The sequence below is a fragment of the Taeniopygia guttata genome, chromosome 17 (genome assembly GCF_048771995.1).
Source record: "Taeniopygia guttata chromosome 17, bTaeGut7.mat, whole genome shotgun sequence".
NCBI classification, from domain to species: Eukaryota; Metazoa; Chordata; class Aves; order Passeriformes; family Estrildidae; genus Taeniopygia; species Taeniopygia guttata.
Window position 1 is genome coordinate 6,753,181 of NC_133042.1, and position 23,004 is coordinate 6,776,184.

Genomic DNA, 23,004 nt, shown 5'->3' on the forward strand with positions numbered 1-23,004 from the left:
GTTTGATCCAACTCCTTATGGATTGGTGGGTGGCTGGGCTTGAGCTCTCCACCTCTCAGAGATGTTCAGGATCTGGGTGTCCCCTCAGGAGCTGCTTCCCTCCATTAGGAGGAGAGGAACTGGGCAGGGGTGTGGGTTCCTGTGGGAGCTGGGTGGGAGATAGCGTGTCCAGTGTGCAGGGCTGGGTTTTGTAGCCCCTCAGGGGTCGTTCTTGGCATGTTCCCCCTCCTTCCTCCCAGCCACACCCCTGGGCTCTGGGCACTTATTTTCCATTCACTTTTACCTCCCCTCCCCAGCATTAATCACCAAGGAGCAGTAATCCAGAGCCTGGAATGCTGCCTCTTCCCAGGCACCCTGAGGTGTGCTCAGGGGGGTTCAGGGATGCCACAGCCCCTCACCTGCCCCATGTCACAGCCTGGCAGAGGGTGAGGAGGGTGATGGCATTGCCCTGCTGGCACCAAGCTGCCCATCAAGGTGCCCTGAGGCGTGGGGGCTGAGCCCAACTCTGTCTCACCTGCCAGGTAAGTGCTTCAATTTTCAGTGAGTTCTACAGAGCCTATTGCACATCAATCAAAGCCTCATTATGTGAGAGCTTTTATGAGGCTGTTCTGAGGCTGTTCCTCTCCGGGACTCGAGTGCAGGAGCCCAGGCATCCCCGCAGCCCCAGCACTGCCCAGCAGGTTTCCTTTCCCTTCCCGCAGCACTCAGTGCCACTTTCCCCTGCAATGATCCATCACGGCAAAGCCGGGGATTTACTGGCCCTCACTAACCCCGAGTTTCTCCAAAACTCTCCCCCCTTGCATCCCTCCCCCCGACTCCAGGGCAGGGTAAAATTGATCAGTGCGTGTTTATTGATGGTTTGAACACTCCGAAGAAGGGGGTAGGGGGATGTCGTTGCCATGGAAACATCGATAAAGCTCCGTCTGCGCCGCGTGATGCCAGCGCGGCGCCTGCGTCCCGCTCCAAACAGGGGGGCCTTTGGTGGGGCAGGGCTGGGGAGGGATGGAGAAGGGTTTGGGGGTGCCTGGGGTGCGGGTCTGTGCGGGCTCAGCCGTCCTGAGTGCCGTCCTGCTGTGCTCAGTGCGGGATGCTCAGGGCTGCAGGGGAGGAAATGCTGCTCCTCACCTTGGCACCATTGCCGTCCTCTCCCCAGGGCCAAACCCTGGTGCTCTCCGTGTCCCTGCAGACCTGATGATGGTCCTGTGCCTCCATTGCTCCCTGCACCTGCTGCCCCACCACTGTTTTCCCCTGGGTTCCAGCTCCTCCATTCAGCCAGTCACTGCTCCTGCTGCCAGAACGGCTCACGCAGCACTGCATTAAGTGGTCTGTCTGCTTGATGGATATTACAATGCGCCTCTTGCAGCCTGATTTAGGTTTCTTTAAAATCTTTTTACTCCCCCAACCAAGTCCTGCCACGGTCTCTGATTTTTGAGGGCGCAATTCAGCACTTGCAAATCATCTCCAGGCTCATTTCTGTGCCTACAATGAAATATCAGCAGTGGCTCAGTGTGTAAGTTGCGTTAGTGCCTGCAGCAGGTAGTTAGAGCTCTGATTGCTGGTACCTCTGGCAGGCACAGAGAAAACACTGGGATTGGCAGAGCTAAATCTGCCCAAAAGAGGGGAGGGCAGTGGCTGGGCAGTGGGGCTCTTTCTGTGCTGGCTTTTGGGGCTGATGGTTCCAAAGCCTGGAGCGCCAGTGACACTGAGCACCTCTCAGTGCTCCTGGTGGGTGCAGAAGTTCTTGTTTCAGTCCTTCTGCATCCAAGTTCCACAGGAACTACAGCTGGGATTAGGTGGTGAGGAGGCCAGGAAGGCTTTGGGAAGGGCCAGGCTGTCAGCAGGAGCTGGGGTGGTGACAAGGACACTGAAGGTCAGGCATCACTATCGCCCTGGTGAGGAGTATGGGGCTGTGGCAGGGCTGGTGGTGCCAGGACAGGCTTCTGTGCTCACCCCAGGGGTTGCTAAGGACAAGATTTTCTCGAACCCTTCTGCTCTGCCCTGGTTTTGCAGGCAGGAGCTGCCTCGTGTGAGAGGCATCTTGACACTAAGCAGAATTTGCTGCCGGAGGGACTTTTCCTTAATAGGCAGGAGAGCAGCAACTCTGTGGAGATCTCTGAGGGACCCTCTCCTCCCTGACGGCTGGCCCTGGACTGCAGGCACTCTCTGGGGACTATCAGCACCACAAGTGTCCTGCTGTAACCCTCCAGCCTTGCTGCCAGGCCCTGCTGTGCCACCCCTGCTCTCTGGCAGCACCGGAGACCCACACCAGGCCCTGCCCTGTGCCCCAGCAAAAGCTGGGTGCGACCAGGGAAGGGATTTGGTGATTTCTCCTTAAAGCACCCTCCTCCTCTTCTTCCATTGCATCGGTCGGGAGCAGGGATGGGAGATCCAGACAAGAGCTGGGAGTGGAGCAAAGCAGCATCCCCCCTCCCCAAGGCACCCCCAGCAGCAGAGCCCCCCCAAAATACCCTTTTGTCCGATCAAACCCAGGTGAGACGGAGGGGAAGGACGGGACAGGGTGACCCGCGGGAGGTGGGGAGTCGAGGCGAAGCTCTCATCTCCCGAAGCGGAAGGTGAATCCCCCTTTTCTCCTGTTGTAGCCGTTGATCTCCTCCGCCAGGTTCCCCAGGGTGCCGCTGCGCTTCTCCCCAACCACGGGCAGCGCCCCGGGGCCGCCGCTCCCGCCCGGCCGCTGCCCGGCCCCGGCCGCGCTGTATCCCCGCAGCTCCCGGGCGATGCTCAGCAGCGCATCCAGCTCCTCGCTTCTCCTCCGCCGTGCCCCTGCCCTCCAGCCGGGACCCCGGGCGATGCTCAGCAGCTCATCCAGCTCCTCGCTTCTCCTCCGCCGTGCCCCTGCCCTCCAGCCGGGACCCCGGCCCTCCGCCGCCCTTTGCCAGCCGCCCCCCAGCGCAGCCCCTTCCCCGGGCTCTGCCGGCTCCCAGCGCTCGCCGGGAGGGAAGCAGGCTCCCAGGCTCAGGAGGAAGAGGCAGGACAGCGAGTAGGGTGCTCTCATCTGGGGGAGGCACAGGAATAGGGAGGAATGTCAGTGGAGCATCCTCAGGCAGCGGCTGAAGCACGGGCTGCCCTGGGCAGGTCCCCATCCCTGCTGCAGCACCCCCAAACCAGCCCTGCCACCCCTGCTGGAACCCCCCGAGCTGCTCCTCCTGCAGCCTCCACACCAGCAGCCAGCACCGCAGAGGGTCTGAGCTCCCCCCTGCCTCCCTGAGAGCTGCTGCCCTTCACAGATCGCAGCCTCGCAGCTGCTCCCAGGGTTATTTTATTCCCTGCAGTGCAGGGCTGGGGGTCCGGAGCTGCCCGCTCCTCTTGGGGGCACCGCGGGAGCATCACCCCGATCGTCCCCACGAGCAGCTCCTGCCCGCTGTGCCCGGGTGACACGGGACAGAGGAGGTGCTCGGCTTCATCCCTGTTCTCTGTGGGGCTCGGAGCTGCCCTGGAGAGGGCTCTGAGCAGAAGGGAGTGAAGACCTGAGCTTCGTGTGGTGCCACAGGCTGGGGGTGACCTTCAGCAGGGGCAGGGCTGCTTGGCCTCCCTTCCTCCTCCCACAAGGGCTCAGAAAAAAGAAATATATATATTATATATTATATATATAAATATATTATCATTATTATTATTAACAATAACAACAACAACAACAATAATAATAATATAATGATAATAATAATAATAATAATATCTGGAGATATTGCCTTCAAAGCTGCTGCAGCTGCTGGGGGCCAGGCTGTCTGCTCCACGCCTGCCCAAGGGGGCTATTTCTCACTCCTGCACCATTCCCAGGTACACTCAAGCCCCTGCCTGCCCTTCCCAACACTCCTTAGCCCGGAGGTTTCACTTCGGGCTGCCCCCCTGCCTTTTTCACACCTTGCCTCTGTTCTGCTCTCTCCCTTTTTCCACCCCCTTGCCCGTCACGGAGCCAAATTGCTGAGTCCCGTCCTGGGGTCTGGGGGTGCTGGTGGGTCCCCAGCTGCTTCCCACCAGCCTTTGACTCCTCCTCGGCTGTGCTGCCCGTCGAGGCAGGGCTGTAGGGCAGGGACAGACAGACAGACAGACACACAGACACCCATCACTTACCTCTGCACCTCAGTGCTGCCCAGCGCTGCCACCCTGGCACCTCTCTGCCCTCCCTGGGTCCAGATGAGCGGCCAGCTCGCCTTGGGCCATTAAATAGCCACGAGCGCTGATTGCCATGTCACCCCTTGGGCGTGTGGCCACAGGGAGAGGAGGGTGGGATCCTCGGGGAGGGGACAGGCCTGGTGGAGCTGCCACAGTGGGAACACAGCAACACCACTCATTAACGCACCGCCTTTGTTTGCTGCCTCATTTGGAGGAGCAGCTGGAGCTGGCCTCGTGTCCCTGGCAGCTGTCAGGGATGCTGCTGGGATGGAGGGTCTCATCTGGGGGCCCACGTGTGTCCCCCTCATCTGGCTGCTGTGTCCTTGTGTGCAGCTGTTGGGGGTCCCACCCATCCAGGCACCACTGGAGACCCCTGTGTCCCCAAACCCACCCAGGGCCTGGCCCCACATGGATATGCCCAAGTGCTGCCACCCTCCCTGGCCAACACACACAGCCAGCAGTGCTGGAACATGGTCCCCAGGGCACCCTGCTGTCCCCTCGGCCTGTCCTGGGCTGTGGCAGTGGAAGGTGAGGTGGGCAGCAGGGAGGGACTGGGGGCATCGCTCGGTGCTCTGTGCATCAGAGCAGATCCCCTTGGCACAGACACCCGCCACCCTCCCAGTCCTGCAGGGCCTTGTTTGGGTTTCCTGGGAAGCCTCCTCAGCCCCCTGGGTTTTGTTTTGCAGGGTGGTTTCAGTGTGGAATTCCCAAGGGTGCCACGTGAGGAGCTGCAGGGATTCAGTGTCACTCCCTTTGTCCCCCCAGCCGTGTCCCCGCGCTGTCACGGCTGTCACACGCCGGGTAACGATGAGATCCTTTTATTAAGGAGTTTATAAAGTCCACATGTACAGTGTTGGACACACTCACACACGACCTACACTTCACAGCACTGCTACACACCACGGCCTGGCCCAGGGCTTCTCTGGGAAGGTCCATGGCCACATCCCAGACCCACAGTCCCCCCTGCCCGCCCCTCTCCAGGGAGGTGTCACCACAGAGGGGTTTAACCTAATCCAGGGCCACAGAGCAATGCGTGAGCTCTTGGGAATAATCCTGGGAAATCCTGCGCCTTGGCATGGATTAAATACCTCTCGTGCAAATCAAAACAAATCTCTGGGGGGTCCTGGGAGACACAGGCAGTTACACAAGGATGTGCTACCAACAAACCAACGTACAGTGTTCCCTCCCTGGCACGGCAGAACACCAGTGGAGGGGTTTGGGAGGGGATGAGCCTTCCCACCCAGCACATGGTTCCATGTGCATTCCTGCCCAAAACCCAGCTACAGCCAGCCCACCAAAATAACTGATCAAAAAGTAAAGATGGGTGGGTGCAGGCAGGACCCTTTCCAGAAAGGTCCAGTGGAACACAGGAAGCTCCTTGGAAGCTGTCAGGGCTCCTGCTGTTGTGCTGAGAAATGCCACTGCTGAGTTTCCCCGGCTCCCATCGCTCCAGAAAGCACCAGCCTGACCTCTCTGGGCATGGATGGAGTGTGCAGAGCTGAGTGCCCTTCACTCAGAGCTCATCCTCACCTCAGGGCTCTGGAGAATCTCTCTGGCAGAGTGAAGAGCTGTGGTGATCCCAGTGCACCGTTTGTGATTTCTCTGTCAGGGCAGACAGACAGCCACTCACCCGCTAGGTGAGAGATCTTGTCCAGCACAAGATGTGGGGTGAGGAAGGCTTTAAAAAAAGAAGAATCACAGAGGGAAGTACAAACCTGGCACAGCTGGGAAGATGAGTCTTTGACCTCCCCGTGCTTTAAGCTGCCCTGGAAATGGAGATGGGGAGTTTTCCTCCCCTCCTCAGTCCCTCCATCTGTCTGATGGTGTTTCTTGGGGCAGGGCTGTGCTGTAGCACAGGCAGAGAATGATGTAAAGGGTGGCAGGGTCACATCTGTCCCCTCCCCTCTCAGTCCAGAGTCTGCTCACATTTGGTTCTCGGGTTTTTTTTGACAAAGTCCCCCATTTGAGTCCTTCCAGGGAGCAGCAGGAGACATCAGTCCCACAGCCCACGGCAGCTCCTGCCTGGCCCAGCTGCTGCTGCTGCCCCGTTATCAGGGCCCTGCAGATGCTAAGCCCCACTCGGGGCTTCTTTTTTGCAAAACCTTAACGGGATTTGAGGGAATGAAAGGCTTTGGATATCTGCAGGTGCCGAGGCAGTGCCGCAGCTCAGCTGGGGTGAAAATGAGCTCGGGTGCCCAGAGAGCAGAGGGGGCTCGCTGGGAGATGTGGCTGAGCTGCCAAAGGGTTTGGGGAAAGCAAATGCAGGCAGAGCCGTGTTGGGAAGTGAGCCTTCCTCGCCTCCTCCTCTTCCTTGTTGTGTCCCCAGCACTGCCAGAACAGCTCCATGCCATGCTCAGTTCTGGGTGTGTGTCCTTGCAGCGCCGTTCTGGCTCACTTTGGGGTGTCCTGACCTGCTGGGAGGCTCCAGGAGTCAGGACAGGGGTGACAGGGACTAAGGAGCTGGTGGTCGTCCCTCCCCAGCTGCGCAGGGAGTGTTCTGCAGTCCGGAGGAGGAGTTGCTGGCATGGTCAGAATGACCCAGCTGAGCCCTCCCCATCACCAGTAGCACCATGGGGGAGCTGGAGCTGTGGAGCAGCAGCCTCATCCCAGTCCTGGGGGTTTGGGGGGCCTGGGGTTCCTCATGACAAGAGCCCCCAGTCCCTTGCCAGCTTGGCAAGCCCACTGCCAGGTGTCCGTGCCCAGAGCAGAGGTGACCAGAGGTGCTCAGCCTGCCTGAGCTGCTGCATCCCTCCCTCCCTACCTCCAGGCAGCCCTTTTCCTCCCCTGCAGGGCACCTCTGCCCAAATACCTGCATCCTCTCTGCCCCAGCCACGGGCACAGGCCGTGGGTCACAGTCTGGCCAGGACACCCGTTCTGGCTGCAGGGGAGCCACGGCAGTGGGAAGCAAAGGTCTGGCAACATCTGTGGGTGCCCAGGAGCCAAAGCCACCCTCAGTGGCAGCAGATGCTCCCCAGGGGCCCCTCAGAGGCGGGTGAGCCCTCAGAGAGGATGGGGAGGATGGCAGCTGAGGGGGTGGGTCTGCAGGGCGCTGGGGCAGGGCAGGGGACTGGGCACGGCGTGGGGGCTGCTGCCATCAGCTAATTCTCCTCCCGGACGGGCCGGATCTTCATCTCGGTGAACTTGAGGGAATACTGCCAGCCGGTCCAGGAGGACCACTCGATGCCGTCGGCGTAGGAGCTGTGGTGGCCCCTGAGGTACTGCCCGTTGAGGTTGGAGGTGTGGCAGTTGCGGTACCACCAGGCGCCGTGGTAGAAAGCGGCGCAGTTGTTCTCCGAGTGGTCGTTGTCCAGGTCCTTGGTGGTGAACTTCATCCCGTTGTGCTTCAGGAAGGAGTCACCTGTCCCAGGGGGAAGGAATCCTGATGGGCACCTCCTGCCCCGCCCCGTGGGGCTCCTCTGGGCACCCCAGTGGGGATCCTACAATGGGGCAGGTGCCCAACCCCACCGCGCCTCCGGTGCTGCTGCCAGGGCCACTGGAACAGCCCAGCGAGGGGCTCGGTGCCCACGGGCCCACGTGTGTGCCCCCACCCTGCTGCCCTACCTGCTGTCCCTGAGTAGTCGGCGATGGTGATGGGGTACCCGTCCTCCTCGGGGTCCACGGAGAAGAGCCCCACGCCGAAGGTGCCGTAGTGGGCGAAGGCGGTGCCGTTGTCAAAGTCCTCCAGGTCGATGCGGAGCTCGTAGCTGCCCTGCACCGTCAGCAGGTGGATCCTCTTCAGCCCTGGCAGAGGGAAAGGGTGAGTGTGAGCACCCGCTGGGGATGCCCAGGGGTCCAGCCCCTCCCTGCCCGGCCCATCACTCCCAGGACTTGGGTGTGCAGGGGGGTCTCAGTGTCCCCTCCATCACAAAGAAACCCCAGATCTCTCCAGGGGAGAGAGGCTCTGCCAGCCTGCCCAGGATGGGGCACTGCCAACCCCACACACCTAACCAGTGCTCTCCTGTCAGCTTCCCAAAGCCGTCCCTGTAGGCTTCCCAGCCACGGAAAAAGTTGACGGAGCCGTCCTCCCGCCGCTGGAACACCTGGGGACACACAGAGAGCATCAGCTGTGGGGCTGCTCCCACCCTGCGTGCCCCAGGCAGCCCCTCTGCTCCCCACCGTGCTGCCCACCCCTCCCTGCCACCGGGGCACAAATCAAACCCCGTTGGCTCGGCGGTTGCACAGGGAAATGCTCCATCCTAGGGGTGGCTCAGGTAAAACCCTTCACAGGATCCTCTGTCTGAGATGTCAGCTGAGCTCAGAGCCTGAAGCTCCTTTGGAAGTTGTCGGGTGTCCCTGGGGTGGTGGACACCCTACAGCTGCCTCCAAAGAGCCGGGCTCTGCTCCTGCACAGGGGAGCAGAGACATGGGGGGCACGACCCGAGGTCTGTCCTGCAGCTCGGGTGCCCGGCTCACTGTGAGCTCTCCTGGCTGCTCAGACCTCTGTGAAAACCCAGCGGGGCTGATTTCTTCCTCCTGGATCTCCTTGCTCTCCTGGGCAGTCACCCCACTATAAAACATCACCTCTGTCACAGCCTCATCAATCCCCCAGAGAAATGAGCTGCCCTGAGCCCTGCAGAGCCCCTGGATCCCAGGCAGATCCCAGGGCTCAACTCAGCTTTTCTGCTCGGAGCCTTTCCCTTTTCCTCTCCCATCTGCTCATCAGCACGTGTGCCCTGTGTGTTTCATCCCCTTTTATCCATAGTTTTGGGTTTGATTTATTGACAGCAACCCAGAAAACGCTGCTTCGTGCCTGACCATTTGAACTTAATTAAGCCTCCAGCCCCGGATTAATTGCACTAAAGTTGGCTGAGCAAGCCTGCCCCGCTCCCTCCGAGCTCTGTGCTCCCGAGGCTGTGGTGGGGACAGTTGGGGCACTCGGTGATTTAGGCAGGACCCTCCCAGGCTCTGACAGCCCAGGGGCCAGAGCACCCCATCTTCAGAGCTGGGCTGTGCTGCCGAGCCCAATTTCCAGCACCCCAGGATCAGCACAGCTCTGATCTGCTGTACTTACCTTCTAGAATTAGAGCCTTAATTTTTATCCCTGCATTGAGCACTTGAGAAGCTGTGGTTAAGCCCATTTAAAGGGGCTTTCTTCAGGCTTGCTGGGAAAGGGGGACAGCGTGGCTGGCCAGGGGCCTGAAGCTGATTTTCCCCAGCCACCATCGGTGCTGGGGAAGGCGGTGGCTGCGGACCAGGGCTGCCTCTTAATCGGCTTTGACCCGCAGTTGTAAATAGCCCAATTGGCTGAGTGGTGCCCAGGGAAGTGTGTGGTGTGGGAATCCAGGGCTTCCCTCTGGCTGCCCTGGGACCCTGGCAGGGGTCAGGAACCCCCCTGCACAGAGCCCCCAGAGACACTGTCTGTGATCTCTGGCCATGGAAAAGAGTTTTCAATCTTACAGGATGAATTACCAGCTCTGAGTGTTTGATATAAGTAATAATTAAGTGTGACACGGGTGCAAAAGTAAAATTTTAGGTTTCTAGATTAGGGGTTCAGAGGGGACAAGATGGAGGAATTGGGTGTGTCTTGTCCTTTTTCTCCTTCTTCATGCCCTCCATGTTTCGTTGTGGTGTTGGCATTTTTCTGTTGGTTCAGGCTGGGGACACACTGTCCAACGTAGGTGACAGATATTGGCACGTTATTGTAAATCCAGCACAGGTAGTTTGTGGTATTTAATGTTTGTACCATCCCACTGAGGGCAGAGCCCCACACGCTGCCCTGCAGGACAGAGCTGCGGCAGGGCAGCAGAACATGTTAGAGATAAACAGAATAAACAACCTTGAAACCAGCACAGAGGAATTATGGCTTCTGCTTTGGCAGTGGGGCAGAAAGACAGAGACTTTCTACAATCTCGGAATCACCAATACCCACAGATTCCGACAGTGTGGGACAGGGCTGCACTGTCTGAGCCTTGGCACGGCTCAGGAATCACCCCAGGAGAATCCTTCAGTGCCCCACTGCCCACCAGGCTCAGCCCCGAGGGGACTCAAAACCAGGCTGGTGGCTGGTGAGTGCTGAGCTCCTGTGTTCTCCCGAGTCTCCTGCTCCATCCTCATCATCTCTCATGCACAAATCCTTCTATGCCTCTTCTGTGCACCCCCCAGGTGCAGGCAGGGCTGTGGGAGCCTCCTGCTCACCCTCTGGGAGGGTTGGCAATGCTGGGTGCACCCGCAGGCTCATCGTGCTCCCAGCCCTGCCTCGCTGCTCTTTTCCTCCTCATCAAATATGCATCACCCCCCTCTTAAGCAAAAAGGATTTCCCTCCCTTCTTTAAAGGCAAGGCTGAAATATTTATCTCCCCCATTCTCTGCCTCCCCCAGTTGCCCCCGTGGTGCAGGGATTGGCACCTGCAAAGCCACAAACCCAGAAAAATGGGTTAAAAGCAGAGAAAAGTGGGAGCATCAACCTGTCCCTGCCATGGCAGCCTCCTCTCCCTCAGCTCCACCAAACTCCTGGTGGGCTTGAAACTCCCGGGCTGAGGACATGCTCAGCCACATCTTCTCCAGCACCACAGAGCTCAGGCTCCTGCTTCCAGTTTTGGCAGCACGGCAGAGACCCCACAGCCCTGTCCCCAAGGTTCCTCTGAGCCCTGTCACAGCAGGGACACCATCCTTGGGCTCAGCCAGGGAAAAGCTGTGAGCAGAGCAGAGCCAGTCCTGGGGGACAGCTGTGGACACCACATCTGGCAGCACTGCCTGGCCCTGTTTGTGGTGACACATAAACCACATCCTTGGAAACAGAACGTGCTCCTGTGGCTCCTCTCAGTCCCTGCCTGTGCTTTACCCCAGCCCAGTGTCTGCTCAGCCCCATCCCTCCCCAGGACCCCTCCAGGCTGGTGAGGCTGTCCCCACCCGTGTCCCAGCACAGCAGGTACCCCTGAAGCTGGGAGCTGTCACTTGATGTCACCACAGCCCTCGTCCTGCTGGCACAGCTTTTTTTTCTTCTGGATTCTTTGGCTTTCCCACCATTTCCCGACACAGGCTGTGCACGGAGGTGGTGCTGAGGCACACAGAGCACAGCTGCTCGTGGAGCTGAGCTGCTCATCCCAGGGGATTTTGCCCCACATGAGGAGCAATGGAGGCTCAGGGGCACTGGGAGGAGTGTGTGGCATTTGCAAAGACATTCTGAAGACAACATCATAGGAAAAGGCAACTTCTTGAGCCCTCCTGAGCTGCTGAGCCTTCTTTGACCTCTACCATGCCATTATTACTTTAAGAAAGAGCCAGAGGTGAGTGCCAGGGGCAGAGCTGGGCTGGGCAGTCCCAGGGCACTCACTGCAATCCAGGCAGTGCTGGGCACAGGATATGGATGCTCCCATCAGACCCACATCCCCAGCAGCAGCAAACGTGACCGAGGGGCACAAACCAGCCCAGCCTTGCTCAGCCTCCCCCAGGAGGGGACAGGGAGCGAGCAGGACCCTGCCTCTGTGGATCATGCTTTGGGGACAGCGAGGTCCTGAGCTCTTCCCCCTGCCCAGCCCCCGTGGCCTCTGAGCTGTCCAGGCAGCCTAAAGCTGAGCTCAGCAGCTCCCAAAGCTCCCAAGTCAAAATTGATTCAGCTGCTGCCATCACTTCCACCCACCCACATGCAAATAAGCCCAAATGTCAGGAGTAATCGCTCCAGAGCGGAGGGAAGGGGAAGGGAAGGGAAATTTCCCAATTTCCCAGTTATTTCCCAGGCTCTGCCCCACAGCACCCAGCCATGCCACGGCTTCCCTGGAGCCTGGACCAGCCAGTGCCCCCACAGCCCCAGCCCCCAGAGATGGCTGAGACAATCCCTGCACCCAAGGGACCAGAGGCACCTTTGGAACCTCTGCTGCAGGGCAGCCCCAAGAACCAGGAGCCTGGGGTGGGTGTGCACCCTCACCCAGCTGGGCTGTCCCTCGGCCCCTGGCATCCAGCACCTGGTTTGGCTCCTGGCCCCACCATGCAGGGCAGGGCCGAGGTGTCTGTGCCACTCCAGACCCTCCCGGTGCTGCCAGGCTTGGAACCACTCGCTGTGCCCCCTCCCCAGCCCAGCCCAAGCCCTCCCCAGCCCGCAGCAGCTTTCAATAAGCCTCTGAGTGTCTCGCTAATCACCTTGGGCTGCTCTTCAGGCTTGGCTGGGGCTGCTGGAGGCTGTGCAGACCGTGCACAGGGTTTGCAAGGACCCTCTGCACCTTGGGGAGCCAGGAGGGTCCCCCTCTCCCCTCTGTAGGCCCCCGAGAATTGAGGTCCCCGTCTGTGCTGTGCCTCAGTTTCCCCACTGGAGCTGCAGATACCACCCCACACCACAGGTTCCTCCTGCCCAGGGTGGGCTCTCGGAGGTCGAAGGCTCATCAGCCCCTGAGGGCAGGGGGGCTAAGCTCCCTCCTGGCCCTGCTCAAAGCTGCTTAGGGGAATCAGATCGTGGGGATTTGTTTCCTAGAGCGCCCAGCTGGAGGGGTGCTGGCCAGCTCGGCTCACCCAGAACATCCTCAGGGCAGAGGCTGCCTGCCCACCCCTCCTGCTGAGACCCCACCACCTCCTGGGACCCCCTCTCTGTCCTGCTGGCACCCCAAGTGATGCCCTCCAGGGTGGGGGGAGCTGCTTACACCCCTCTGCTCCCTGGGGCAGCGGGGGCTGCAGGCTGGGGGTGGCAGAGCTGTCCCCCACCCCTGCTCCTGCCCCCATTACTGGGATCACAGGGCCATCGTGGCAGAGTGAATGGGACAGGGGGTGAATCAGCAGAGCACCCGAGGTGCCCCAGGCACCCCGGCCTCAGATGAGGCCAAACGTGTGGGTTTGGGTCTGCCCCCAGCCCCAGCACCGCCTCACTGGGTCCAGGAGGAAAGCACAGCCACGTGCCCATGGCACAGCCACAGCCACTGCAGCCACACCGTGCCCCTGCTGAGAAGGACAAATCCCAGAGGTGGCATCCAGCTCCCTGCCTGGACCCCCCTCCAGCCCCAGGGCAGGCTCCAGCTCAGGGCTCTGCCTGGCACCTCTGCGAGCTCTGGGTGCACAGCCAGTCCCCCTTGACATTTATTGTCCCTCCTGATGCCACCTCCAAGTGTCCAAAGCGACATCTCCCACGCCTGGCAGCCCGGCACGGGGCCAGCCATGGGGCAGTGCCATCCCCCGTGTCCCCAGCCTGGTGGCAGCTCACCGTCCAGCCGCCCCCGTCTGTTGTCATGTCACAGTAGACCTGGAAGCCGTCAGGGTAGTGGGTGGGGAAGATGGAGTAAATCCCATCCTCCTGCTGTCCGCTGGCGTAGATGTCAAAGCAGTCTCGGGGCCGGGAGCCTGCAGAGTGCCGTGGGGATGGGGTGGGATGAGGGGAAAGCTGGTTAATTAATGGTCTAATTTAATGTCTTGCCATTTCTTTCAGGCTCCCAACCTTGCTTCCAGCTCTAGTTGCCAGCTTGGTGCTACTTTGCTCTTTCCCTCCCTTCTCCTCTGATGATCAGGGCAGTGCCAAGGGGGACGCCACCACCGTGGGGACACCCCAGCAGCTGGCAGGGACTGCCCTCATGTCCCTGGGAGATCCCAAGGGCAAGTTGGGACCCAGATGGGGACAGGGGACAGCCAGTGCCCAGGGAGGCTGTGGGCATGTGCTCCCAGCTCCAGGACAGGCTCACCCAGCTGCATCCCAACCCGGGCTGAGGAATGGCACTGCTTATCCCATGCAGGGCCACCCTCCCCACCCGATGGAGTGTGTCCCTGCTACCCTCTGTGCTTTTGCAGGGCTGTGAAGGGGTTTTTGGGCTGCTTTATGGACAAGTGGGAGCTGCAGGGTGACACACCTTTCCATCTCCTTCCTTCTCCACCCCCTGCACTGTATGAAATCCCTTCTCCAGGATGGTTCTCCCCATTCTGGGTGGTGTCTCCCCACCAGGAGCAGCCCCAGGCACATCCCTGTCCCCAGGCACTGGCAGGGATGTCCCTCACCGTTGGAGCAGCCCCGGGGCCGTGCTCCCCTGGCTGGAGCTCGCTGCAGGTCAGCCTTGAGCCGGGGCCGGGCCGCGCCGCGCTCCCTCTGCAGCGTGTCCAGGACGTCGCTGACGGAGCTCACCAGCCGAGCCATGTTGGTCTGGCTCTCCGAGAGCAGCTGTGGCCAGGGGACACACGGGGGGACACCGAACTGAGGTTAAATGGTTAAACACCTCCCACATCCCAGCCCCTTGAGCACTCTGCTCAGCAGTGCCGGGTATGGGCTGCTGGGGACATAAATCCACAGCAGATCCCATAAAACGTCTCTGCTGCTTTTTGGTAGGGGTCAGGGTCCAGATAAGCACCTGGGAGGAGAAATCCCCAAACTTGGGTGCACTGGTGTGCAATCCCATGGGATTTGTCCCGGGCAAAGGACGGGATGACGGAGGCGGCAGGAATAGCCGTGTCCTGAGGCAGCCGCCAGCTCTTCTCATTCCCTGAGGTGACCCAGGCTGGGACAGTGACACAGGGTGGCTGTGGCAGAGCCTCAGGATGGGCAGGGAAGGAAGCAGCGAGAAACAAGCAGCTCTGGGCAGAGGGAGTTGAGCACCAGAAGGGTCAGGCAAGGAACACCCAGCCGTGCCCTGGATCTTGCTGTGACACCTGGCAGACCCCTGGCATGCTCAGGTAGGCATTTCAACCCAGCTCATTGGCTGGGAGATTTTGGGGACTGTAAAGAGAGGGGACTGATGGCTGCATGAACTGGCCTTGAGAAGGTTCTGTGTTGTGCTTGGCTCTGACTGGAGCTCCCAAACTGGACCTGGAGCTGGGACAGCCACAATGTGGGAGGCTGCACGCCTGGCTCACCAGCACTGGGGTGGTTTGGCAGAGAGACTTCCCAGCTTCCAATTCCCAAGGGCTCACCTTCAACCTCAGCTCCTTCTCCTGGATGCTGTGGGCAGGGGCTGCGAGCAGCCGTGCCCCCAGGGACATGGGGACAGGGATTTCCAGCCCCAGGGAGCCCTGCCTGGCACTGCCAGCCCCGGCTCACCTGGATGAGCCTGCCCTGCTCTCCCTGCAGGGCGCTGAGCTCCTGCCCCATGGCGCTGTGCCCCTTCTTGAGGCCGTCGCAGTCGGCGCGCAGCTGCACAGCGTGGCTCAGCACCTTGGCCACCTCGTCCGCCACCGTGACCAGCAGGGCCTTCTGCTGGCTCTTGGTGGCCTTGGCCTCGGCGTCGTGGTCGGTGAGGGCGTGCAGCAGGGAGCTCTGCAGCCCCTCCACGCGGGCCAGGGCGCCGGCGGCGCTGGGGCAGTTGGGGTCGATGAAGATGTTGATGCGGGAGCTGTCGGCTTTCTCGATGGTCACCAGCGCGTTGGGCTCCTCGGGGTTGGTGCTGATGACGGGGGGAGACTCGGTGACGGGCGTGTGGTAGTGGTTCATGAAGAGGATGGCCCCTGTCACCGTCACCGCCAGGAGCACGGCCACCGAGAGCAGGACGGTGCACAGGATGTATCCGCAGCTCATCCTCTGCGGGCAGAGACACAGAATCGCCATCAGCACCCCCCTGGACACCCCCTGCACCCCGGGGAGGCTCTGGCAGTGGCAGGGACACGGAGGCCACGGGAGAACACGGAGCCAGCAGAGCAGCCCAGCCCGCCCGGGAGCGGGTATGAAATAATAACGAGAGCGAAGGCACGGCAGCGCCGGCTCCCGCTGGCATGTTTTATTTACAGCAGCCATCCTGGGCTGGAGCAGCCCTGGCTCCCCAGGAGATGTGTGGGGGGCTCCCTGCTGCCCTGGGCACAAAGGTGGGGAGAAAAAGGGAAAACACCTCGTGTCCCTCACAGCAGGGAGCGCAGGGAGAGAGCCAGGGTGGCTGTGGGGCAGTGCTGGGGTTGTGCTGCCCTGAGTGTCGTGGGGACCTGCTCTGCATAGGGCAGCTCTCAGCTATGGCAGGCGACTTCTCTTCATCTCCCTTGTCACCTCATTTCCTGCTGGAGGGGGCAGAGCTGCTCCCAAAGCCTCTGGATCAGTCCCAGAGCATCCCAGTAAGGGAGAGTCGCTGTGGGAAAGGTCCCTGACCCCCCCAGCCCCTCTGGCATCTCTGCTGCTGCTCAGGCCCATCAGCTCAGCCCGTGGGACCTGCTCCGTGCCCACCAAGAGCCTTTTCCCCTGCAAAGCCTGAAGTGCCAGCGCAGTCAGTGCAGAGCGGGTGAGCTGCCCCCCGATCCCATCAGCTCCTGCTCTCCCCCCACCTCCCCTCCTCCTCACACCTGCAGGACAGAGGCTGTGGTTTCCCCCTGACCCTGGCCACAGCTGTCACAAGGAATTGCAGGGCTGGCAGCAAACTGCAGATTCAGTGAGACAAAGACTACTTTCCCCAGAAACGAGGGGAAAATTGCTGCATCTGCAAAGATTTCCCAGGCCCTGTCCCCTCCCGTGCACATCTATCTGGAGTGACACCTTCCTTCAAGCACCCTTCATTTCCTTCCATCTCACGCAACCATTTGCATTAAGGTGACCCCAGCTGCAGTGGGGCTGGCTGGGGGGCTGAGGACACCCCACCAGCCCCGGGAATGCTCTGGGTTCCTCCCCCTCTCCATGGAGTGAGGCTGCAGATGCAAAGAGCGCTGGATGATTGGGAAGCCACCTGCAGGGAGCTCTGTGAGGAGACAGCCCCAGGCTCAGCCCCTTGGCACAGGTTAAAAGGAGATGTCAAAGGCAATAAGGGAAGCTCTGGGCAAGCAGGGGGTGGAGGAGTTTGTCTGGTGTGTGTAGGCACAGAGCCCTGCCTCGGGGGCACAGGGGACACCCAGGAGCAGCAGGATGGTGGCAGGCAGAGGTGGGAGATGCTCATCACTCAGATCCTTCTGTGGACACCCAGGACCTGGGCTCAGCTGGGCCCCTCAGCACCTTGCAAGCACAGAAGTGACAGGAGGGGTGGCTGCTGACCACAGGCCAATGTCTGGTGGTTTGGGATCTACAGGGTGAGCAGGGACATGTCCCTGTGGTTGTCCTGGCTGTGACAGCACCCTCATCTCCAGGGCTTTGTGCCCTCCCCTGCTGCTGTGCCCAGCTGGAGGGGCACATGGAGGAGCTGCAGAGCCCGAGGGTCCCCTCTGAGCAGTGAGAGCTCCCAGAACAGAGCCACGGATGGACGAGGCTCCGCTTCCCACGGCCACACAAATCCCAGCTGGGCTGTAACACACCAGAACCTCGCAGCTCTGCCCAGGTGTACCACCACACTGGGAGCTTATCCGGCTGTTTTCCAGCCTTCAAGCCCCAGAATCCCTGCCCTCCCACCAGCAACAGGAACTGGGGGCCAATCCCCTCCCGAAGTGATCCCCTCTGCTTGCAACAGCAAGATCCTGAGTGGCAGCAGCTTCAGGAGTCCCACGGCATTTTGCTGGCAGGTTGTGTTACCTGGCAACCTGCCGTGGGGAGAGGAGGCAAACTCAGCCAGTGGCACCAACAGCACTCCAAACTGGGGTGGGGGTCCCCCCAAGCCCCTCCAGCAAAGCAGCACTGCAGCAGCGTGCCCAGCTCTGAACCCTGGGCCACACGCTCCTGCCTCACCATGACCACAGCTCTCGTGATCCCTAGGGTTCCTGCTGTGGGTTCCATGGCCTCAGCCTCCAGGAATTCTTGCCAAGACTTTTGGACAGCTGTAAGACATCCCCCTGCCCTGGTTACTGATGTTCCCCTGGGGATATCCATTGGGCTGGAGGTCCCAGTGTCTCCTTCCTAGGGAGAGCAGAAGCTGTGAGACTGGGTGGTGATTGGGATGAGCAGATCTTCACTTGCAAAGCTGCTCTGGAGGCTGGGAGGGGGCTTCAGGCAGGATCTAGGGCATGGTGGTGTCCCTGGTGAGATGGACTGTCCAAGCCCTGCACTGGCACAGGGAGTAGATCTACACTTGGTCACCCATGGGGGCTGGGTCCTTGGTGACCCAGCCACACTTTGTGAGCAGCTCTGGACCCTGTCAGGACCCTCAAATCATTCCCCAGCCCACCCAGCCAGCCAGACCGGCTGCTCTGGGGATGGGGACCAGCAGCTCCAGCACATGCAGCCTGTGGGAAGGGGAGGACACCAACCGGTTTGTCCCCAGGGCAGCCAGAGGCAGCTGGTCCCTGGAGAGATGGATGGAGAGAGAGCTCTGCCCTGGGAGATGCTTTAAGATGAGGAGGTGCCCTTTGCTCCTGCCAAAATCCCTGCCCCTCTCCGGCTCAGCAGACCAGCTGCTGCTGTGGGATGGGAGGCAGCGGTCCTGCAGCCTGGCTGCTCTGCCCCTGGGCTGTGCCCTCAGCCAGGGGCGAACCAGAACCTGTGTTCTGCTTCCCAGGCAAGTGGACACTGTGGTTTGCATCTCCCAGGCTCATCAGCTGGTGCAAACTTTAGTCCGGGTGCCCGCACCTTCCTGCCGGGGTCCACCCAGCGCTGCAGGCGCCCCAGGGCAGCGAGGCTCCGTCCTCCTCCCCGAGCCTGTGGCTCATTCAGAGCTGCCTGAGCAGCTCAGTTCTCATCCTTGCTCCGTCCCTCTCCACCCTCGCTGCCCATCCCGCCCGGCTGGGGGCTGCAGCCCCCGTCCCCTCGCCCCGGGCCGGGGCAGTGTCCCCGCCGCCCCCGGTGCTCCCCACGGGCGGGGACGGAGCTGGTGAGCTGAATCCCGCTCCCGTTTTCCTGCTCTCCTCCGTCACCCAGAGCCTGCCCGCACCGCTCGCAGGGATGGGGAAAGGGAGAGGAGAGAGGACGGGAAGGATGGCGAGCACGCAGAGGGCTGGGATGGCATTCCAGCCGAGCTTGCGGGAGCCGGGACCGCAGCACCGGCTGCACGGCAAACTCTGCGCATCCTTTGAAACCCCCCGCCAACCATCCTGTGGCCAGGTTGGATCCATCCTCCATCCTGCCCGGGTCGCCCCCCGGGGCCACAAAATCGGGGGGATGGCAGCTCGGAACGGATGGCACTGCCCGAATCCCTGCATGCAGGGGCTGTGCACAGGGAGGGAGCTCTCCAGGGAGGGGAGGGCAGGCTGATCTGCCTCTCGGGGGCTCATCGGGGGTCTCCCGGGCTGCTCGCAGAAGGGGAAGTCAGGCAGAAACCCCTCTCTGCCTTGCTGCGGGTGTCAGGGCACAGGAAAGTGGCGGACTCAGGGTCGAGCGTGTCTCAGGGCTGCTCCCCCCATCCTTGCCCAGCTCCTGGGTTCCGAGGAAGGGCAGCACTGCCAGCTCTCGGTCCCTTCCTCCAGCTCTTCGCAGACACGTTTGCCCACAGTCCGCACTCCTTCTTCCCACCCTGCCCGCGCTCAGCGCATCCATCCACGCCTGTGCCTGTCCCTACAAGTGTCCAGGGCCAGGCTGGATGCTCTGAGCAACCTGATCGTGTCCCTGCCCGCGGCAGGGGGGTTGGAACCGGGTGATGTTTAATGTCCCTTCCGAGCCGATCCCTCCTGGTCTCCTCGGGCTCCCACCCTGCTGGGTGGCTGGCGGAGCTGCCACACGTGCGGCGGGATGTGAAACGGGCTCCGGCACGTGCCGGATCCCCCGCGTGTCCCCGCGGCTCCCCCGCGTGTCACCGCACCCCGCGTGTCCCCGCACCCGCCGCAGCACCGGCCTCCCCCCGGAACCCCGCGGGGCTCCCGGAGCTCCAGAGCCGAACCGGGAGGGATGGCTCCGGCTGCAGCGCGGAGCTGAGATGCCCAAATCCCCTTGCAAGGGTTATTTAAGCAGTTTAGAGCGTGTAGAGGTTCAGCAGAGGCGTGTGGCAGCCCCGGAGCATCGCCCGCTGCCCGGCGGGGCAACCCCGGGGCTGGCCGCAGGTTAATTAACACATTAATTGGGAGGGGGCGAGGAGGTGCAGCCCGGGGGGCTTCGCACAGGGGTGGGGACGGCGGGCAGCTCGCCACGCTGGGGTGCGTAGGGAGAAAAGCTCGCTGGGGACACTGGGGGGTCGCTGGGACCCCCGGGCTGGCTGACCCCCCCCTGCCCCCCTTGCCCCCCGCCCCGTACCTGCGATTTCTCCTGCTGCCCATCCTCAAGTTGCGAGGCTCCTCCCACGGTTTTCCAACGCTCGTTCCCCATCGCGCCGCCAACTTCCAGCCCAAGCAAGTGCCCGGACCCCCACAAGTCCCCCCAAACCTCCTCCCCGGCGGCGCAGCCCCCGGCCCGCCCGCGCTGCCCGGCTGGCCGCGGCGGAGGACGGGCGGCGGCGGCGGAGGAGGAGGAGGAGGAGGAGGAGGGAGGGAGGAAGAGGAGGGAGGGAGGACACGGGCACGGACATGGGGGTGGATCTTCCCTCCCCGCCCGCCCCGATACCCCCCGGGGCTCCCCCGGCCCCGCTCCGGGCACCCCTCCCGGTGATGCCCTGGGGGATCTCCCCGCCCCCCCCAGCACCGCCCGCCGCCCCCCGGCCGCCCCAATCATTCCGGACCCGGAGCCGAACCCCTCACTCCGGCCCCGGGCTGCGCAGCTGCCCAGATGTGGCAGCACAGCTGGAGGAGCTGCAGCAGGTAAGGCAGGGGCTGGTACCAGCGGAATCGGGGGTGCTGCAGGGGCCCGGGGGGAGAGCGGGGGGTGCCCCCGGAACCCGCTCACCCCCTCCCAGATACGCCCCTACATCCTCCGGTGGAACACCCCAAGCTGGTGAGTGAGGCTCGGTGGGCAGGGACGGGCAGGGTGCTGGGCGGGGGAGGCGGAGGGGATGGCATTGCCATCGCCACCCCCCCAAAACCTTTGCGCCCAAGGGTAGCCAAAGTGCTGGGAGGCTTCTCTGAGCAAATCCCAGCGCACTCGGGGAAGCCGCTGCTGGCGGGGCGAGGCAGCAGCCGCCCCCACCCCTCCAGGGTCACAGCGATGCCCAAACGCAGCGTTCCCAGCCCAAAGCCGTGGTGCTGGCCCTGCGTGCCAGGGCTCCCTCCCGGCCTGATGTGCCGCCGCTCCCGTGTGGATGTGGTTTTCCTTCCCATAGCTTTGCCGCACCTCCCGTAAATCTTTTATTTGCCACTTGTCTGACCTGCGGGCAGGAGTGCTGCTGAGGGGTTCAGAGGAGCATCGTGAGAGCAGCGATGGCTCAGCGCTGCTTCAATCCGGCTGGGGGGAGACTCAGTTCTCTCTCCAGGCTGAGAATCCCCCGGGAAACCTCCTGGGCAGCCCTGCAGCCCCTTGTCCTGCAGCATGAGGCTGTCCCCTGGGCAGGTGGCACCCCCCAAACCCTCCTGGGTCTCTGTCCCTGGAGCTCAGCCCCGGTCGGGACCTCCCAGCAGCTCCTGTGTGGCTTCACTGGGGCGGGGGCTGCCTGCCTGTGCGGGCAGGTGTGGCACAGGAGTGGTAGGTTGCATGTGTGGGGGACGAGGGGTGGAAGCAGCTTCTCTCCAGGGCACACAGTCTATTTTGGGAACAGCTGGATGTGTGCTGGGCTGGCAAATGGTGTGTGTGTGAGGTGTGTGTGTTTGTGAGGTGTGTGTGTGTGTGTGTGTGTGTGTGTGTGTGTGTGTGAGGTGTGTGCGTTGTCTCCCGGCCAGGTGCTTTGGCTGCAGAGGTGTTTTGTGTGGATTTACCGGGTGATGCTCGTGGTTGGCGGCCCAGCTCCTTCCCCATGGACGGTTTTCAAGGACTTCCCTTTGCAGCTGAGCCCGGCCAGCTCGGTGTGCCCACAGCAGCCGGGCTCAGCTCCCCGCTCCGCTCGCCCGTGCTGGGAGCGGGAGGCGCTGCCCCCGGGAAGCAGTTGAAGCTGAACTCCAAACAATAAAAACTTATCATTAAAAAGAAATGCATCTTGGCTTCATGCGGCCTGGCAGCGCGGGGAGGAGTGATTCAGTGGCTTGTCAGCCCTGGGCGTTAGGCACGCCGAGCTGCACAACTGGACACTCTCCAAGTCCAGCAACTCATTTGCTGCAGATGGAGCCGGGACCGTGCAGCGGGCTGACGGTTCATTTGCAATCCAACACACCTTGACAGAACCCACAGCCGAACGGTGGAGGCGGTGCGGGATGGGATGGGATGCCCGGGCTGTGCCACCGCACCCTGGCACTGGGCTGCCTGCGAGCTGCGGGGTCCGGCTCGGTGCCAGGGCCACCCCCAGGTGCCGGTGTCCCAGCAGTGAGGTGAGCAGGATGGAGGTTGCCACCCTGGCAGAGGGGTCCGTGTTTGTGGGAGCTTGAGTGATGCTCAGAGGCCAGCAGGGATGCTGGCCTGGCTCATCACTGACTTACGCGGAGCCGTGTCACCTCCTGTCACAGGGGTCGGCTGTAGCTGTGGAACTGGGACATGGGAAGGGTGTCCACGGCCAGATGAGCTCCAGGGCCCCACAGCCCCGGGCCCAGCTCCACAGGCTGTGTCCGGAGGGACTGCGGGCTCAGGGTGCCCCTTGCCTTGGGCACTGATGGGCACAGACCCTGTCCCGGGGGCTGACAGGGGAGGGGGTGACAAGGGGGGTCTACCAGCAGCCCAGCACGGATCGATAGGCATCGGAGAGGATGATTCATGTCTCAGGCTGTGGCCCGAGGGCAAAAACGGGGAGAGGTTTGATGTGAGGATGCCGGGAGGCTGCGGGTTCTGCCGAGGCCGGCTCTACCCGCACTGCCCCGAGGTCCCGGCTTGGCCCGGGGGAAGAAAACGACTGAAGCAACACAGGATCAGACCCAAGCTCCGAACAGAGTCTTTTAAAACACTTCAGACACCCTCCTCTACGCTGTGGTCCCAGACAGCGAGCAGAGTTGCAGTGGGGGTGTCAGCGCTGTGCCCCCCGTGGGGACAGGGCACTGCAGAGAGTGGGACATGAGGGTGGCACTTTACCCTCACTTGGTGTGCATCCCCAGGCTGCCAGGGCCAGAGCCGGTGAGAACACCCATGGGTCCAGCCCAGAGAGGGGCTGTGCGGAGCACGGGGACTGGGGGAAAGGCTGGGGCGGGGGGACACCGAGCCCTCCCCCGGGAGCAGCGTGTGCTTTCCTCGGCAGGCAGCCAGGGGAGGCAGAGCCGTCGCTGCACA

General features: G+C 61.9%; 2 protein-coding genes and 1 long non-coding RNA gene across 3 annotated transcripts; 1 reads left to right on the forward strand and 2 right to left on the reverse strand.

Moving 5' to 3' along the window:
- Positions 1 to 835: 835 nt before the first annotated feature.
- Positions 836 to 4,121, reverse strand: QRFP (pyroglutamylated RFamide peptide). Its single transcript, NM_001309505.1, is given in 2 exon segments — positions 836 to 3,013; positions 4,090 to 4,121. A coding segment is annotated over 1 exon segment (459 nt). The 5' UTR covers positions 4,090 to 4,121; the 3' UTR covers positions 836 to 2,554.
- Positions 4,122 to 4,933: 812 nt separating this feature from the next.
- On the reverse strand, positions 4,934 to 20,180 carry FIBCD1 (fibrinogen C domain containing 1). The gene is made up of 7 exons (XM_030286597.4): positions 20,026 to 20,180; positions 15,070 to 15,546; positions 14,037 to 14,196; positions 13,255 to 13,391; positions 8,075 to 8,171; positions 7,693 to 7,872; positions 4,934 to 7,489 (listed from the first exon to the last, which is right to left on the reverse strand). The coding sequence occupies exons 1-7, from the start codon at positions 20,095 to 20,097 to the stop codon at positions 7,230 to 7,232; spliced, it is 1,383 nt and encodes a 460-aa protein (XP_030142457.4). The 5' UTR covers positions 20,098 to 20,180; the 3' UTR covers positions 4,934 to 7,229.
- A 201-nt stretch (positions 20,181 to 20,381) lies between these two features.
- On the forward strand, positions 20,382 to 21,784 carry LOC121470848 (uncharacterized). Its single transcript, XR_012058522.1, has 2 exons — positions 20,382 to 20,525; positions 21,537 to 21,784. It is a non-coding gene; the product is annotated as an uncharacterized lncRNA (long non-coding RNA).
- Positions 21,785 to 23,004: the final 1,220 nt, after the last annotated feature.

What these genes read in the sequence shown, in the direction of transcription:
- FIBCD1 (XM_030286597.4), bottom strand. Translation starts at nt 20,097, where the DNA reads ATGGGGAACGAGCGTTGGAAAACCGTGGGAGGAGCCTCGCAACTTGAG. An exon ending in CAGACGGGGGCGGCTGGACG is followed by an intron (nt 8,172 to 13,254) that starts GTGAGCTGCCAC and finishes GTGTGTCCCCAG; the next exon opens with GTGTTCCAGCGGCGGGAGGA. An exon ending in CGACTACTCAGGGACAGCAG is followed by an intron (nt 7,490 to 7,692) that starts GTAGGGCAGCAG and finishes CCCCTGGGACAG; the next exon opens with GTGACTCCTTCCTGAAGCAC.